The 17,003-nt window shown below is 34.2% G+C and overlaps 1 protein-coding gene across 1 annotated transcript in view; it reads right to left on the bottom strand.

Annotated features, from left to right (window-relative positions):
• Positions 1 to 3,733: 3,733 nt before the first annotated feature.
• Positions 3,734 to 17,003, bottom strand: part of LOC133188324 (probable E3 ubiquitin-protein ligase HECTD4) — a 42,862-nt gene continuing 29,592 nt past the window's right edge. Inside the window, exons 55-67 of the mRNA XM_061323701.1 lie at positions 16,152 to 17,003; positions 15,813 to 15,905; positions 15,538 to 15,637; positions 15,111 to 15,247; positions 14,684 to 14,874; positions 14,231 to 14,497; positions 13,660 to 13,815; positions 12,109 to 12,272; positions 11,707 to 11,859; positions 10,792 to 10,910; positions 10,208 to 10,403; positions 6,580 to 6,799; positions 3,734 to 6,116 (exon numbers count right to left, since the gene is read on the bottom strand). Coding sequence (XP_061179685.1) covers positions 5,980 to 6,116; positions 6,580 to 6,799; positions 10,208 to 10,403; positions 10,792 to 10,910; positions 11,707 to 11,859; positions 12,109 to 12,272; positions 13,660 to 13,815; positions 14,231 to 14,497; positions 14,684 to 14,874; positions 15,111 to 15,247; positions 15,538 to 15,637; positions 15,813 to 15,905; positions 16,152 to 17,003 — 2,785 coding nt within the window. The 3' untranslated portion in view covers positions 3,734 to 5,979. The remainder of the gene's footprint in view (positions 6,117 to 6,579; positions 6,800 to 10,207; positions 10,404 to 10,791; positions 10,911 to 11,706; positions 11,860 to 12,108; positions 12,273 to 13,659; positions 13,816 to 14,230; positions 14,498 to 14,683; positions 14,875 to 15,110; positions 15,248 to 15,537; positions 15,638 to 15,812; positions 15,906 to 16,151) is intronic.

Here is a 17,003-nt window from a genome sequence, read left to right as displayed (position 1 = left end):
CAAGACTAAGTCAAAATATGGTAATGCAGAGGAAATTCGGACTAAATTTTAAATTTTTCATTTTTGTCACAAAATTTTATTTCTTGCAATATCAATTACAAAGTAAAAGTTACATTATTTTTAAACATCATTCTGCAAATATTATGTGTGTTAAAGCTCATGAATTATTTCGAATAATTGAATGCCATGAAATAAAGAAATTCAAAAATATGAACAAAAACCATTCCAGACAACATATCTCAATAATTTGATCATTGACCTCATATAATTTTAATACCATTAGAATAAGGGCAACAAAAGTAAACTGAGGCTATAAATAATTTAGAGTTCTTATCATTCAATAAGATTATATAAGATTAAAAATGGGGGAAAAATAGAAATCTGACAGAGGAAATTCGGACTGTAATAATCAATAAGTTTATGACCCAAACTCTGATCGTTTATTTATATGAAGCAACGCTGTTCCATTCCTATTATATTTCATTATTTAAAGAGTTTTGTTGCTTGTGATATTTTGTGAGTAAAGAAAAAAGTGATCATAGTGTGAAAAATTGAGGTATTTTCCGAGAAATACTCAGGGGTCACTAGCATGAAAAGTAGGTCATTGACCTAGTTATTTGAAATTGAAATTCAACACAAGAATCATAGGTGTACAATGTGCAATAGATGGTTTTTCGTTCTTATCAGTGGAATTTTTTGTCATCTGAGTAAATGTCATCCTTAAGCCCTCTACCAAAATTGTGAAATTCATAGCCCCAGGATCAGGGGTACCGGTGCTAGGGCGGGGCTATATAGATCATATAGTGAAAGTGCATTATTTCTTTGAAAATCTTCTTCTCTGCTCCTGGGTATTAGATAAACTAACTAAGTACATAGTTATGTTGAGCAAGACTGCCTTTTCCAAAATTGTGAATTTCATGGCCCCTGGGTTAGGAGTTCTGGTGTTAGGGCGGGGCTCTATTGATTATATCGTGAAAATGCATACTTCTTTGAAAATCTTCTTCTCTGCTCCTGGGTATTAGATAAACTAACTGAGTACATAGTTATGATGAGCATGGCTGCCTCTTCCAATATTGTGAATTTCATGGCCCCAGAGTCAGGGGTTCTGGTGTTAGGGCGGTGCGCTATAGATTTTATAGTGAAAATGCATTAAATCTTTGAAAATCTTCTTCTCTGCTCATGGGTATTAAATAAACTAAGTACATAGTTATGATGAGCAAGAGTGTCTATTTAGAAATTGTGAATTTCTTGGCCCCTGGATCGGGGGTTCTGGTGTTAGGGCGGGGCTCTATTGATTATATAGTGAAAATGCATCAATTCTTTGAAAATCTTCTCTGCTCCTGGGTATTATTTAGACAAAAGAAGTGCATGGTTATGATAAGCAAGAATACCTCTGCCAAAATTATGAAATTCACGTCCCCAGGGTCAGGGGTTCTGCTGAAAGGGGGGACTCTATTGATTATATAGTGAAAAATCATAATTTCTTTCAAAATATTTTTTCTACTCCTGGTTATAAAGCAAAGAAACAAATATATAGTTATGATGAGCAAGGATGCTTTTACAAAATTTTTAAAACTTGTGGACCCAGGGGTCTGGGGGAGGGGGGGTGTCTATCGATATTATAGTGAAAATGGGTGAATTCTTGGAAAATCTTCAACTACATGTAATTGCATAGTTATGATGATGAGGGTGCCTCTTCCAAATTTGTAAATTTCATGACCCTGGGTCATGGGTTCTGATGTTAGAGTAGGGCTGTGTTAAATAGTGAAAATGCATTATTTCTTTGAAGGTCTTCTCTGCTCCTGGGCATATTGGAGGCAAACAGAGTAAAAAATTTAATAAGCAAGGGTATTTTTACCAGAATTTTTAACAACTGGACCATTTAGTCAAGTGATCTGGTCCTGGCCAGGGCTCTATTAATTTATATTCTACTGAGTAAAGTTATTCCCCTTTGCCATTCACCTTTGATAATTAATCACTGTAGATAATGTATTTGAAAGGTTAATAGAATAAGAGCATTATGCAAGAACATTTATTGTATAATACAAAAAGTACTTTCTTAGTCTAAATGATCAGGTAGACTTGGAAATAATACATGAATAAAAATGAAACAAAAATAACATCTTTTTAAATGTTCTTCAAAGGCCAAGTGAGGTCAATGTAAGAGGTAATAGAACATTTTGTTAAAAGTCTGCATGGTAATAGTGATAAATGGGGGACAGATAGACAGATACTATAGAACAATTATTTTGTTGATCTTAATCGTACTATATTTCTTGCTTTTTGCAACAAAGCTTCATTTATCAGTTTATGGATCCTCTGAATTGTTGTACTCAGGTGACCGTTATATTAAGGCCCTTGGACCTCTTGTTAGCGTCATGCTATAATTTCGCATGAAAGAAGATCAATGCATTTCTTTGCGAGAAGTGGTTTAATTTCTTTTTATATAGGATAAAAAAAACTTTTTCTAACATTCATTACAATCTATTCGGAAGGCTTTAACGGCTTCAAATTTCATCTTAAAATTTGTATATAAATGAAGCGACATTGAGATTTGCAGTGGAATACGTTTTTCAACATTACATTATATTCATATCAAAACTGTAACTGCATATATATCTGTAAATATTTACCAAACCACGTGTGTATGCTAAGTCTTAGAGTTGAAATCGATCTTTAAATTTATAGTTTAGATATTACAACGGTAAATTTGTAAGCGACATATAAAATTCTTAATTGGTCATTTTGTTTTGTAGAATGACTGACAGACGAAATTTTCGATGGTTTCAATTTCAGGCCCAGTAAAGCTATTAACAACGGTTTTGGGGAATGGTTTGTTATGGAAGTGGTAAATGAATATTCTAGATACACATGGTTAGAAATATTTTGAGATGGCAGCTTAATAATACGAAGAAATAAATCGAGAAACAGCGCATTTTTTATGCGCAATATATATATATATATATATATATATATATATATATATATATATATATATATATATATATATATATATATATATATATATAATACATTCCATTTGTACTACACAATTACTTGCGCACAGGCAACCTTTTCAGTAAAGCAATTTACAGCATTTTTTTTTTTTTTTTTTTTTTTTTTACACCATTACTTTTACAGCGACTCAGTTCAACTGACTTTTAGTGTAGTATCACTTACTTAACTTATTCTTTGCATTGATTATTGTATTTATTATGTTGTATTAGTTTGTTCTATCATTTACACACCTAGACATTACACTTTATCATAATTATCTGAATGCAAACATATAATACTAGGTTCGTATACTGACTATTTCTAACTATTTTTTTTTAAACAGGAAGAAATGCAAGGTTGCCTTTGTGATGTAACTGACATTATAATCAAATGTGCGCAAAACAACTGCTCAAATCATCGAAATTGTGTACCAAAACTGATGACAAAAGCAAACCCACGACCTACAGTACCTTAAGATTCGGTAAACAATGACAATATTTGTACTAAAAATAATGGAAGTAAAAGCATTAAAATGATTTCTTTTTTAAAATTAAATTTTATGGTTCTTTTGATCATGCAAGATGTGCAGGAAAATTTTAATTTGAAATGTTAATGCACACTATTCAATTGATATCCACTGTACATCTTACGTCAATTATAGCACTGTTAAATGCCAAAAAATATTGCAAACTTCAATGTATTACTGTGAATTAACAATTCTAAACAACAAAACATAAATGGTTTAAAGTTTATTCCTTGCAATTTAAAATGAAAAAAAAAAAAAATAAATAAAAACTTACACATTTCATGTGGTAAATAATGTACAGATAAAATGAACACCGTTATTTACACTGAATTTTTTTTTTAAGAATGACCTAAGGCCTACAAATTGAAGAGGAAATGATGGTTGATAAAAAAAAAATAGCTTCGAAGTCAAACCACTCACTTCTGTAAGATTTCTACTAACCCGAAATATTTCTGAAGAAAAACAATCCTTCCATAGTTTCAAATTCATGGAAATTTGAATATTGCTTGTTCTAAAATGACTATAAATTAAAGGCAAACAAAAATAACTCTAAATGAAATTTTAACTAAGTTTAAAGTAATATGATCCATAATTTGGATATATATTTTATAATGTGATCAAAATTAAAATATTGGTGGTGTAATATAACTTTCACTAGAAATTTTTCATTAATATATAATTATACTTCAAGATTTCATGCATTACAAGAGTACATTTGCAAACAGGTCATTAATATTTCATAAAGAAAAGATAAAACCCGACAATGAATAGGTGAAATTTGCTGAGAGTCTTTGCAATTATATGTACATAGAGTTGTCAAGGTTATCAAATTGAATTTTAATGACTTTATTTCCATTTTTTCCCATGAGCTTTGTGGTTGTAAATTTTGTAAAAGTCAGAATTACTCTGACCAAGAATAAAAGAATACATCTATGTGCAAATTACCTATAAAAATATATTCAAATTTATGGACCATATAACTTAATATGAACTGCAACAAAGATTGTCTAACAATCCCCTAATTTACATTGATAATTTTTTTATGGCAATGGAAATGCTAAAATACTTTACTGGTATAACAAAGATGTACACAAAAATTAAGCAACTGTTTGCCTTCAAAAATACTAAATAGACAAAGATGGTACTTTTATAAGTTTCATAGTCACTTGGCACACCTCGGCTGATTCATTCCTCATCTAACCTCGGCTGTATCATGCAAACCTCCATTGACCCGGAGCTACTTTATAAGCAATATGGCTGTGCCCTATAATTACACACAGTGTGCTGAATTCGATCCGTTAACAAACATGTGATTACGTAAAGATACTAAGTGCATGTTTCTTGGTAAGTGTTATTCTTAGTGTTACCTTACCGCTTTTGAAGATTTTTATGGTATATCAGATGTGTCAGATGCTTGTTTATTATCGTTTTCAAAGCGCAACGTTTTCCCTAAGCGATAAACAGGTAGCCTTATCACAAATGTTAGGCGGAGATGCATATCAAGTTTCCTCGTACAGCAGAGGTTTGATGAAGTTGACAGAATTAGCCGAGATTTGCCGAATGGTTTCAAAGTAAGTTACTAAAAAAAAATTTTCCACCCACTTGCAAAATTCACTTCTCTTATTTACAAAATACATGTACCTTCACACTCAAATACAATGTACTGCACATTTCAAGATATACTACTTGTACATTTTACACTTTCATCCATAAATAATTGGATTATGTAGTACTTTGCAAAAAATATTAGTATTTCTAACATACTTATACTTCATACACAACTACTGTACTATACTACATACATGTATGAACATGTACTGGCTAGTACCTGCACAATTCAATTACTTTAACTCACTTCAAGTAAATAAATAATTTTAAGTCTAAAATTCTAAATTCTCAGAAAAAGGGAAATGCTAACCACAGGTTCTTTATAAATGCTTCAAATACTTGTGTTGGAAAAAAAACAAAACAAAACAAAAAGCACACCTCTAAGAATACAAAATGTTCATTACGATATAGCACTCTTACAATGGCAGAAAATTTTACACAACATCACAAAATATCGCACATTTCATATATTATATGTATAAAGCACAGTAATGTGACCATACCAATATTTGGTTGTATGCCTGATACTTTCAGTACACCGGTGCATGTGAATGTGTAATTCAAATAACATAACTTCTCATAACAGAAAACACACCACAACAACTTGGTGTATTTGACAAATTTGTGAATATGTCATAAATGCGAATTTTTCTACTAAAACATACTTGAAAGTCAAAACACATTGATAAATGCTAGGTTTCTAAAAGGGATCCATTGAAGTAAGGTGTAGATTTCACAAGGTTTTTCAAATGGGATAAAGGAGTATGTGGGGTGGACTTGAGTTTTCCAATGGGATCTAGGATTATGGGGGTGGATCCACATGGGATCCAGGATTATGAAGGGTGGACCTATCCACTTAGGGGATCTTCACGGCAGTTGATGGCATATATAAGTCTCTGGGTCATTATCTCCTGACTTGAGTACTGAGGGAGTTTGATCATAAACATACAGGTCTCCACTCGTATGTACCGGGAATCTGGCTGGCCTACAAATATAATTTACCATACATGAAACAAACTGTGTAAAAAAAACAGGTTTAAATGACAGCAAAAGATTTCTCATTATTACTTAAATAACATCAATGAAATTTTCTGTTAAATACAATTGCAATGAAAGAAAATTTATAATCTAATGAAAACTCACATCATTAAACTAACAGAGCATACAATAGACATACTGTATAAGTGGAATTTTTAGCGAGACACAAATTTAGTGATTTGTCCTTAAAAATCGGTATTTAATTTTAGCGAGAAGTAATTTTAGTGATTTTATGGTGCATAGAAAAATAATGGTAACCTCTTATGTGGAATAAATTGTAAGCGATATTTAATTTTAGCGATCTCAACACCCTCATTAAAAATGCCAAAATTGAATCCTCGCTAAAATTTCTGCTTATACGGTCTACAAAGCCTAAATCCACTCCTCATATTCTTGTATCCACCACCTACCTGGTCCATCAGGAGGGGCTATCTTCATGGGATAGGGAGGGACATGCATTGAGTCAGCATTGCCATCCCTGCAGGGGCAGGTCTGTGGAATCCTTTCTTGGTTACAAGCAAATTTTATGAACTTTCCAAGGTCTTCCTGACTAAGTCCACTCAGAGTGTTCCAGAAAAACTGGATATGTTGATCAGTCTCCATCAGACCAACCTGGTACATTGTGTGGGCCTTAAGAATAATGTCAAAGTAGTAATAAAATATTTCTTATTAGTCAGTAAAGTACCTGTGCAAAATCAAAGAACTTACATATGTACCAACTAGAAGTGTCCTTATGGGACTAATACTCCCTGTGAGGCAACTAAAGAAAGGACATACTCTAGAATAGCTGAAAAAGAACTTTTCTATCTTAACAAGAATAGAAATCATACAGCTAATCCCTGTGGCCTGAATCTTGTTGAAATATAATTGGTTCAATGTTATAACAAGTCTATCCTGAGCAAACTTTGTTTCCAGTGTAAATGTGTGACCTTCCACAGTCCTGGCATTAAAAAGTCATGACTCAAAGAACATTTTACTTGAGCCAAGCGATTTGACCTTATTCAAGCATGGCTAAAAATCATGTCACCTCTTCGTCATAAGCAATCTTTGTGCAAAGTATGACTTTGTCATGTTTCTCCAGTACAAAGTTTTATCTATAACAATATATTTAGAATTGATATTTCTGAATTCTGTGAGCTTGACCTTGTCTAAATGATCTTTGTTCAGGGTTATGACATAGCCTATGATTAAAATCAATCCTCAGGCTAAGCATGATAAAGTTACTTCATGACATACATGTAATTGTGGTGTGGACAAGAAATTTACACTTAGAGGCCATTGACCTTGACCTTGTTCAAATTACCTAGAGTTGTGACACACCTCTAGTCACAAGCAACATTTGTCTCAAGTATAAGCTTCTAATGTTTCTCTGTTTGAAAGTTGTGGTTGAAATGACAATTTATACTTTTGTATTTTGTGACCGTGTCCAGAAAACTTTGTATAAGGTTAAGATAACCTCTAGTCACAAGCTACCTTTTTTTCAAGTACGAACTTCTAAATTTTCTCAATTCCACACAAGAATTTTATTCCTCTTACATGTATTCCTATTATAGAAGTTATTATACAAATGTATGTACACTAACAAGAGGCCCAAGGACCTTGAATCGCTCTTCTGATAAACTGTACAACCTATCACTTCTATTTGAAGCCTCTAAGTATCCTTTATATTTAGATAAACCCTTGAAATTCCAGTTCACATTCTGAGAACCCAAGATGATTCTAAGCCAATTAGTACCTGAGAGTTGGTCATGGTGACCTGCTTTATCACTTGTCATTCTCTGAGGACCCATTAACTAAGTTTAATGATTCTAAGCCAATTAATACCTAAAATGTTTTTTTTTAAATTATAACCATAAAATTTTATAAGTAGGTCAAAGTGACCTACTTTTCAGTTGTTGTGCTCCAAGGACCCAAGATGCATCAACTGACAAAGTTTGATGATTCTAAGCCAATTAGTACTTGAAATATTTAATTAAAGCCATAAATTTTCAAAAGTAGGTCACAGTGACCTACTTTTCAGTTGTTGCACTCTGAAGACCCAAGATACATCGACTGACAAAGTTTGATGATTCTAAGCCAATTAGTACCCAAAATATTTGATTGAAGTCATAAATTTTCAAAAGTAGGTCACGGTGACCTACTTTTCAGTCAACCTACTCCGAGGACCCAAGATGCATCAACTGACAAATTTTGATGATTCTAAGCCAAATAGTACCCGAAAAATATTAAATACAGCCATAAAATTTCAAAATTAGGTCACCGTGACCTACTTTTCAGTTGTCATACTCCAAGGACCCAAGATGCATCAACTGACAAAGTTTGATGATTCTAAGCCAATAAGTACCTGAAATATTTAATTAAAGCCATAAATTTTCAAAACTAGGTCACTGTGACCTACTTTTCAGTTGTCATACTCCAAGGACCCAAGATGCATCAACTGACAAAGTTTGATGATTCTAAGCCAATAAGTACCTGAAATATTTAATTAAAGCCATAAATTTTCAAAAGTAGGTCACCGTGACCTACTTTTCAGTTGTCATACTCAGAGGACCCAAGATGCATCAAATGACAAAGTTTGATGATTCTAAGCCAATAAGTACCTGAAATATTTAATTAAAGCCATAAATTTTCAAAAGTAGGTCACCGTGACCTACTTTTCAGTCGACCTACTCCGAACACCCAAGATGCATCAACTGACAAAGTTTGATGATTCTAAGCCAATAAGTACCTGAAATATTTAATTATAGTCATATAAATTGAAAAGTAGGTCACGGTGACCTACTTTTCAGTTGATGTTTTTTGAGGACCCAAGATGCATCAACTTACAAAGTTTTATGATCATAGGCCTCAAAATGTCCAAATTATGCCTCTAAAATGCTTTGAAATCGAATGCCTGCAAAGTTCAAAAAGTAGGTCACTGTGACCTACTTTTTAATAAATACGTTTTATGGCCCCAAGATGCATCATCTTACAAGTTTTAATGATTCTAAACCTTTTGGTATTGGAATTAATGGCCTTAATTGTTTTGATAAAGATTAGCCATAAAATTCAAAAGGTAGGTCAAGGTGACCTATTTTTTAGATGACGTACTTCAAGGACCCAAGATACATCAACTGACAAGGTTTGATGATCATAGGCCTTAAATTGTTCAAAATATGCCTCTAAATCATTTTGAAAAAGAATGGCCCCAAAATTTAAAAAGTAGGTCACCGTGACCTACTTTTGAGTCAACATGATATGAGGTCCTTAGATGCATCAACTGACAAGATTTGATGATCCTAGTCCTTATAGTAAGCAAAATATCAACATTTTAATAAAATGTAATTTTTGGTCAACTTTGAAGTGACCTTGAGACCACGCCCTTTGCCCCAGGGTAAATCCCCGTGCAAATTTTAATCTACAACATATCCTCATCCTTTTGTGTAAGTTTGGTGATAATCTGCCCAGTGGTTCTTGAGAAGAAGATTTTTTAGCAACCAGTACTTTTGTTTCTATTTTCCTAATTATCTCCCCTTGTTAAAGGGTCACAACCCTAGTTTTAGTATAAAAGGGAGCCCTTGGGCCAAGGATACCCTGTGACAAATTTGACAATAATTGGCCAAGGGGTTCTTGAGTTATGGCCCATATTCTAAAAAGTTTACGCACACCGCACACCGCACGCCGCACACCGCACAAATGGCCATAGCATTAGCTCTTTGAGCCTTTGGCTCAGAAGAGCTAATAAAACATTCAAGAAGCCATATCTTTTCTGATTTGGAACAAATCAATTTGGAAATACCAGGCATACATGTTCAACGGTATATATTTCAACAAAATTTGAAAACAAATTATTAAACAATAGCTGGGATAATCCCTGGTCAAACATGTCTACACAAACATGGTGACTTCACTATACCCCTAATTAAACTTTGTGTGCACAGTAATAAAATGGTGTATAATTACTGCATCAAGAAAAATTTCCAAGGAAAACTTAGCTGCCATTATTATATTTTCTAGCAAGACTTCTACAGCTATCAGTGAATCAAGCCAGGAACATACCTTCAAAAAGTCTAGATCCACCACTGGTAAACCACAAGTTCTGATTTCTAGATCCAGTGGGGACATTAGAGCCATCAATTGAAGGGGGATAACTGATGCTAGTCCACAATGAACTGCCCTAACCCTGTCCTCACACAGTAATTCCTGGAATCTGAGTCGTCTGATGGCATCCACATATTCCTGTCTGTTCTCCCAGCTAAAATCATACAAACCCAGAGTTTGTTTGATAACCTTCTTATCATGAAAGTCACCCTATATCCAATGATTATCAAGTTGGGAATATTTGGCGATTTTAATGTCAAAAAAGTTAAAATGTTGGTGCTTTATATTTTGGCAGAATTTCATTTTTAATACTGTATAATAATAACTCTATGTAAACATTATGGAAATGTAAGCTCTTAATTTTTTGGCAATTTTTAACCAACTTTTGCTGTGCTCCAAAATTACCCAGTATATGGCAAAATATGAAGAAACCAAAAATACATGCAGGAAGAGATACAATGACAGGCACATATATTGTTATGTATATATCTACAGTACTAGTTCAGTTGACTAAAGTATTTGGTAACAAGTGAATCCCTTACCAGACTTGAACTGTTCCCCCTTTGTTGACGAGCTCTACCTCTTCACCTGCTAGGGAGGAGTACACAAATCTGGAGAAGGCTCCTGAACACAGAGCCTGGAGCTCAGATTCTGTCTCCACCTACAATAAAAATTTATCTAGTGTCTCAATGAAACCAAATTTCATTTTATCTGAAGGAGCAACCTTCATTGCTTTTTAACGTCTATATTGATTTCTGATATGCCAATTCAAAGGCTGAAACCTTACTGTGCATACAATTTACCTGAATATGCTACAATACAGTAAAATTCAAAAGGAAGTCACTGGGACCTCAAAATTTGCTTCCTTATAACAGAGATTATTTTATATCTGTATAAGGAACATAGGGTAAGTCTTCCATAGGATTCATTTAAAATTCCTTATAACAGACATTTCCTTATACTCTAGTTTTACTGTACATGCATGTACAAAGTACATGTATCTGTTTTGAAATGTGTGTGTTTCTCAAACATCCTTTATTGTTGAATAAGCAAACCAGAAGTCTCTGATAAGACTTTGGAAGTGAACAGTTGCCTTTGAACTAAAAACGTTTGGGGGGGGGGGGGGGGAACTTGCTTTACAATTACAGAATTTTGCATTTTGATAATTCAAAACTTGTACTATAGCCATGGAACCATTTTTCATCAAAATCAAAAACAGATACAGAAAATTGTACAATGTGGTATGTTTTATTGAAATCAAACCATTGAAGGAAGAATAGTGTTTTGAAAAATTGAAAACAGATGACAAGACCAACAACTAGGCAAAAAACAGGCACTTTTAACTCTTCAACTCTTCTGATTTTTGTCAATTATAGCTATCATTTTCTATTTTTGGCAGTTGAAGAATCAAATTTTTTACTTACTGATATACAGGTAGATTCACTGAAAAAAATTACCATTTCAATCTTCTTGATGTAGTTGTAGGTCAGTTGGTCAGCTTCCTTCAGGTCTTGGACTGGGTCCAGTTCTGTCCCCACAAGAAGCTTCCAGAAACAGGACAACATGTCCATTCCCAAGGGGATGTCTGCCCGCATTGTGATCCCAAGCAACTGCACATAAATAACCAATTTTCAAGAACTATGGTGATCATAAAAACAATGGCAAACCAAACATATTTAAGTCAATACACAGTGCAAAAGAGTAATGTGAATAAGAATACAAGTACTTTTATCCCTGAATCAAAATTTCATCCTTTAAAGCAATAAAGCAACAGCATCCTTTCTTCAATAAAACATGCATTCTTACAAAGACCATGGAAATGCATAATACTATTTGTGAAACTTTTAAACAAATCTTACTTGGCCAAAGAACTGTAGAAGCCTCTCCTCTGAGTAGGACATTGGGCCTGGTCTGAAGATGTAGCGACCTTTGTTGTCCGAGTTATTGCAGGGAATCAGTAAACGCACCAGGGGTCCACTGATTTCTTTGGCAGCTTGCCATAAAAACTGCCGGAAGGAGCCACCTTAAAAAGAAAACAAAAGTCAAGAATATTCATGTATTTACTTGGCAATGCATGCCTAGATTAATTTACTAGCACAAACATAAATTTTAAAGGCTTGGGAGTGCAGCTTTGCTTACCTGTACGAAATCATAAAAATACAATAAAACTACTCGTAAGTGCTTTAACAACAATCAAATCTTGTATGTACTGTACAGTGGAGCCTCATTTATCCGGATGCTTTGGTTCCCAGTCAATTTGTCCGGATATGTGAAGCATCCAGATACCTGAACTGCCTTGATTTTAGTTATATGGCCTTTCATACCATTGGCAATAGTGAAGAATGCTACTTTATATCATTAAGTTTTATTGTTTAAATACTTTAATATACATTAGTACTACTCAATACTTGTTTAAATAAAATAAAAAAGTAAATTGTCATTGGATGAAACGTTATTTATATGAAAACATTAATTATTTCTACTTCCCAGCGTCTTATAAATCAACTTCTCCCAGCCAAGAGTCTGTTGAGCTGGTAGAGAAAAAAAAATCTTTCGTTATCTCTATTCTTATTTGATATAAACGCCCATCAATGTTAAATGTAAAATTAACTGCACATGTATACGTACGTTTTTCATAATCATCCCAAGCGAGATCGTATCAACGATTTTTAATAATGAAAGTGATTTTATAAATGTCATCAAATCACAATCCGTGTTGCGCACAAAATACTGTGCGTAAAAAGTACCCCCGATGTCATGTCTATAAATAACAATACATGAAACCATGTTACGACTGTATTCTAACAGTAAAAGAAATATATTTGCCGACTACAAAAAAATTATGGACATAAATAAAAAGCATTTCCCTTAATTAATACGTATCAAATACATGTTAGAGAAGCGAGAGTCTCGTGCGTACCCATCAGCCTATAATTAACCTTGCCGAAGCCATTGATAACAGGTCACAGGTGATCATTTTTTAAAACAAACGGCCAGGCCAGTGTTTTTACAACAATTAACACCCAGATCTAGAAATTTGAGTATAGTTGACAGACCAATTAAAAAAATTACCGTCCGGATAAATGAACCAAAATACAACGTAAAATTCATTTTGAGGTGAAAAAAGACCGCCCGGATACGGAACGCGGAATTCCGGTTAAACGAGACAAAATAACGTTAAAAAATTCCGTTCCCATGAAAAATCATCCAGAAACTGAAGCGTCTGGATATCTGGCGTCCCGATATCTGAGGGTCCACTGTATATATAACATTCTATTATAAAATATGATAAGGGGTTTAAAATATATCATTCCATTTAATATGCAAGTACATGTAAATATTGTCACCATTCTTCTAAGAATCTACCTGGAGCTATATTTCTATTTTTATTTATTTTGACTTTAACTTACTTGTTCCGTGGACCTCCTCCCCTGTGAGCCGGACATTGAAGGCATAGGTAGGATCCCCTCCACTGGCCAGTCTCACACAGAACTGACGAGAAGGAATGGTCAATAACTGTCTGTAGGCCTGACACAACCATGTAGCCGGGCAATTCTTCACATCTCCTAAAACAGTGTATTATACACCATACAACATAATGTGTGGAATTAATCACACCTATTTTGTTACTTTTATTACTAGTATTTTGAATAAACTTTACAATTATACATGTATTATCTGTCCAATGAGTAATACAGTATTCTTATACTAAGAAATCTCTCAATTCATGAATTTTGAATCAAAATAAATGAAAAATTCTATTCTGTGTTACATAATACTAAAATTTTTCATTCTACATGTAGATTGTTAAAAATTATTTTGGTTATATATTTTTTGAATTAACATGTGTATATATATATATATTTTGTAACACTCCACAAGCTAGACAAGAAAATAAAACTGTATCTTATCCTTCCTATTTCAATATTCCTGAGCTTATTCGGTAGATTATTGCATTTTTCATGCAGTCCAGATTCATACTTGTGACTGTCTCTAGTGGATCCAGGGTTATTTCCGGTGCTGCCTGGTCTTGTTTTCTCTGTTCGGTTGCGTTCAGAACTCGGTTCATCAGATTGACCTTGGTGTCATAGAACACCAATCCCCTGAGCTGTGATAGGAGTGCAGCAGTGCTTCTGTTATAGGTCTGTGCAGCTCGGAGGTCCACCAGTGGCAAGAAGAAGGTTTCCAGAGTATTATTGAGGGACTGAAGGAGGGCAAACCTCAAGCGAATGCTTTCCAAAGGAACACCTGTAAGCATAGAGTTATATTTTAAAATTCATACTATGGAAATGATAGAAATGAACAGCATAATCGTATCTATAAGAAGAAAAAATACATAAATTACTAAAAGGAAGTTTTTTTTTAGATATCTTTTTCTCGTGTTTCCCAAAATCAGTGTATATTCAAAAACGTACAGATATGATAAAATTGTACCTTGTAAGCAAGTGAACTTTTCATTGCTGAGGACTGCCTCTGAGATATGGATTTCATGTGGATGTAACAAAGCAGTGGCTACTGCTAGCTTTCTGGACAGGGAGTTGATGTGTAGGACCAGTGCTGAGTCCATCTCTGGTGTCCACTGACTGGCTATCTGGGATGCCTGACTGACGTCCAGACAAGCACACCTGGAAATATTCATGTGTACTGACTAGATATGTAATATTCTAGTTGTTTTAATCAAATAACATAGATAAATATTTCTAGTGATTTAAATGTGCGCATATCCTCATTGTGGTACATAAAATTAAATTCTAGGCCATGATCTGGATTTTAATTCATCAGATAGTTTCTGGATACAAAAAGTGGAATTCACTCATTTTTCCTTCAGAGATATGATGAGTTGTAATGCTATCTTTTATACCTTTCAAAGTGGATGTCAAATCCACAAGCCAGAATGGCCCTCCACACTCCGCGGATGTCTTGTTTAGCTGAATCCAGAACAAACTGAAAGAATCCATCCAGAGTCAAGTACTTGGCCTCTTCTGACATCCATGTCTGCTGCAGATTAAAAATCCAATGTTCTGCATTAATCAGTATCACCAAGTGGGACTAGTTACTAAAATCTGATAGTCAAACAGGGCCAAAACTATATTCCCTAGAATAAACATTTAATGCATTTCCTCATTTTATCTCTATACTTTACATGAAGGTAATACTGGTCTTTTCAAAGGTAAAATCTCAAGTTATATCAAATAATAGTGAAAGAATGTATGACCTGATTGGAGTTGAGAATACATGTACATGTACCAGTAATTACTAATTAAGATTTTCTTCCCTTTTATCCTTACTTTAATGCCTTTGGTTGAAACTGGATCAGAGGTGGCACCCTCTTTGGAACTCTTTTCTGGAAAATCTTTTCCTTTGGGCTTCTTGTCTTTCTGATTCACTCTGAAATTTTTTTCTTAGTGCTTAAAAGTTCTTATCTGGATTAACTTAAGTGATTTAAACTATCTGCACTATTTACAGCAATAATTTACAATCATTTCAAACTTTGCAAATCCATCTTTTCACTGTATCAATTTGCTTTAACATACAGTAAATGTTGCAAATAAAAATTCCTTACTTTTCCACAACCCCAAGCACCACTTTTTCTTTTGAGCCTCTTGGAGACTTTTTTGAAGGTTTTCCTTTTCCAGGTTTATCAGCATTTGGTGACCTAAAAAAAAATCATGGATACAGACATCAGTATATGAATAATGGCTGTGGTTTTTATTCTGAAAGAATCATATTATATTTTATCCTTCAGATTAGAAAGGATTATGAAGATTCTGGTATAAACTGAAGGTAAACATTTACCACGGTATTCAGTTAAAACTCATTTAAGGTTATAATTAAAATTAACATCATCATAACTAACAAATCCTTAATTTACAAGGTTAGATATTAAATGTATTAATCTTACATTTCTTTATCTGGGGACTTCAACATCCCGTAACGTCTCAGCACATGCATGGTTTGCTCTGCCAAGGATTTCTTAGGAGGTTTGATATTGTTCAAAAATACACACAATAAATTTTCCTGCACATTCTGTAAAATCTGATCCTTTCCTAAACAGATAAATCCTGAATCATGCCTCGTCTCACTCCCTCCCTGCTTGTGCTCCATAATAAAACAGCTATGAAAGATTTCTGTCAGAGCTAAAGTTGCTGTGTCAGACATTTCCTTCTGATGTTTGTCGCTGAAGAACTTGTGGTGAAGGTATTCCTCTATGGCTGAGTTGCCCTGGGGCTCTCCCACCAGTGTTGGCATCACTGTAGTGATGGACAGCATCTCCTCGGGGACATCTCCAGCCTCTTCCTGGTCTTGGGTCAGACTTCCCAACAGGACCTTATTTTTAAACAAAGCCTTTTTAATATTCTCCAACTTAGCTTTGGCCACAACATTTATCAAAGCGTAACCTTTGATGTGTTGAATGGGAACCTCCTCCTCCTTTTTCTCTTGGCCTCCTACAAAAGGGACCTCATCCACTTCTTCTGAGGAGGGCTCCACTGAATCCGAAGGAACTGATGGCACCTCAGGAATATCTAAAGGAACATTTAATTCTGGCAAAAAGATCTCATCTCTATCTAGGCCTCCATTAGCATTGCAGGAGGCTCTGATGGCCTGTTTTACAGTGTCAGGAGATGAATTTGTAGGGATTCCTGTTATCACCAGCATGCGACTAGCTACTGAGGGAGTACTCAGAGTCTTTGCAGCATCTGATACAGCATCATTCAGAAAACATCTGCCATGCTTCTCCTTGAATCCCAAGCAC

The sequence above is a fragment of the Saccostrea echinata genome, unplaced genomic scaffold, assembly GCF_033153115.1.
Source record: "Saccostrea echinata isolate AGI-Se365-2 ecotype Australia unplaced genomic scaffold, CSIRO_AGI_Sech_v1 ptg000016l, whole genome shotgun sequence".
NCBI classification, from domain to species: Eukaryota; Metazoa; Mollusca; class Bivalvia; order Ostreida; family Ostreidae; genus Saccostrea; species Saccostrea echinata.
Note: the sequence above shows the minus strand (reverse complement) of the source record. Positions and strands in the feature narration are given on the sequence as shown.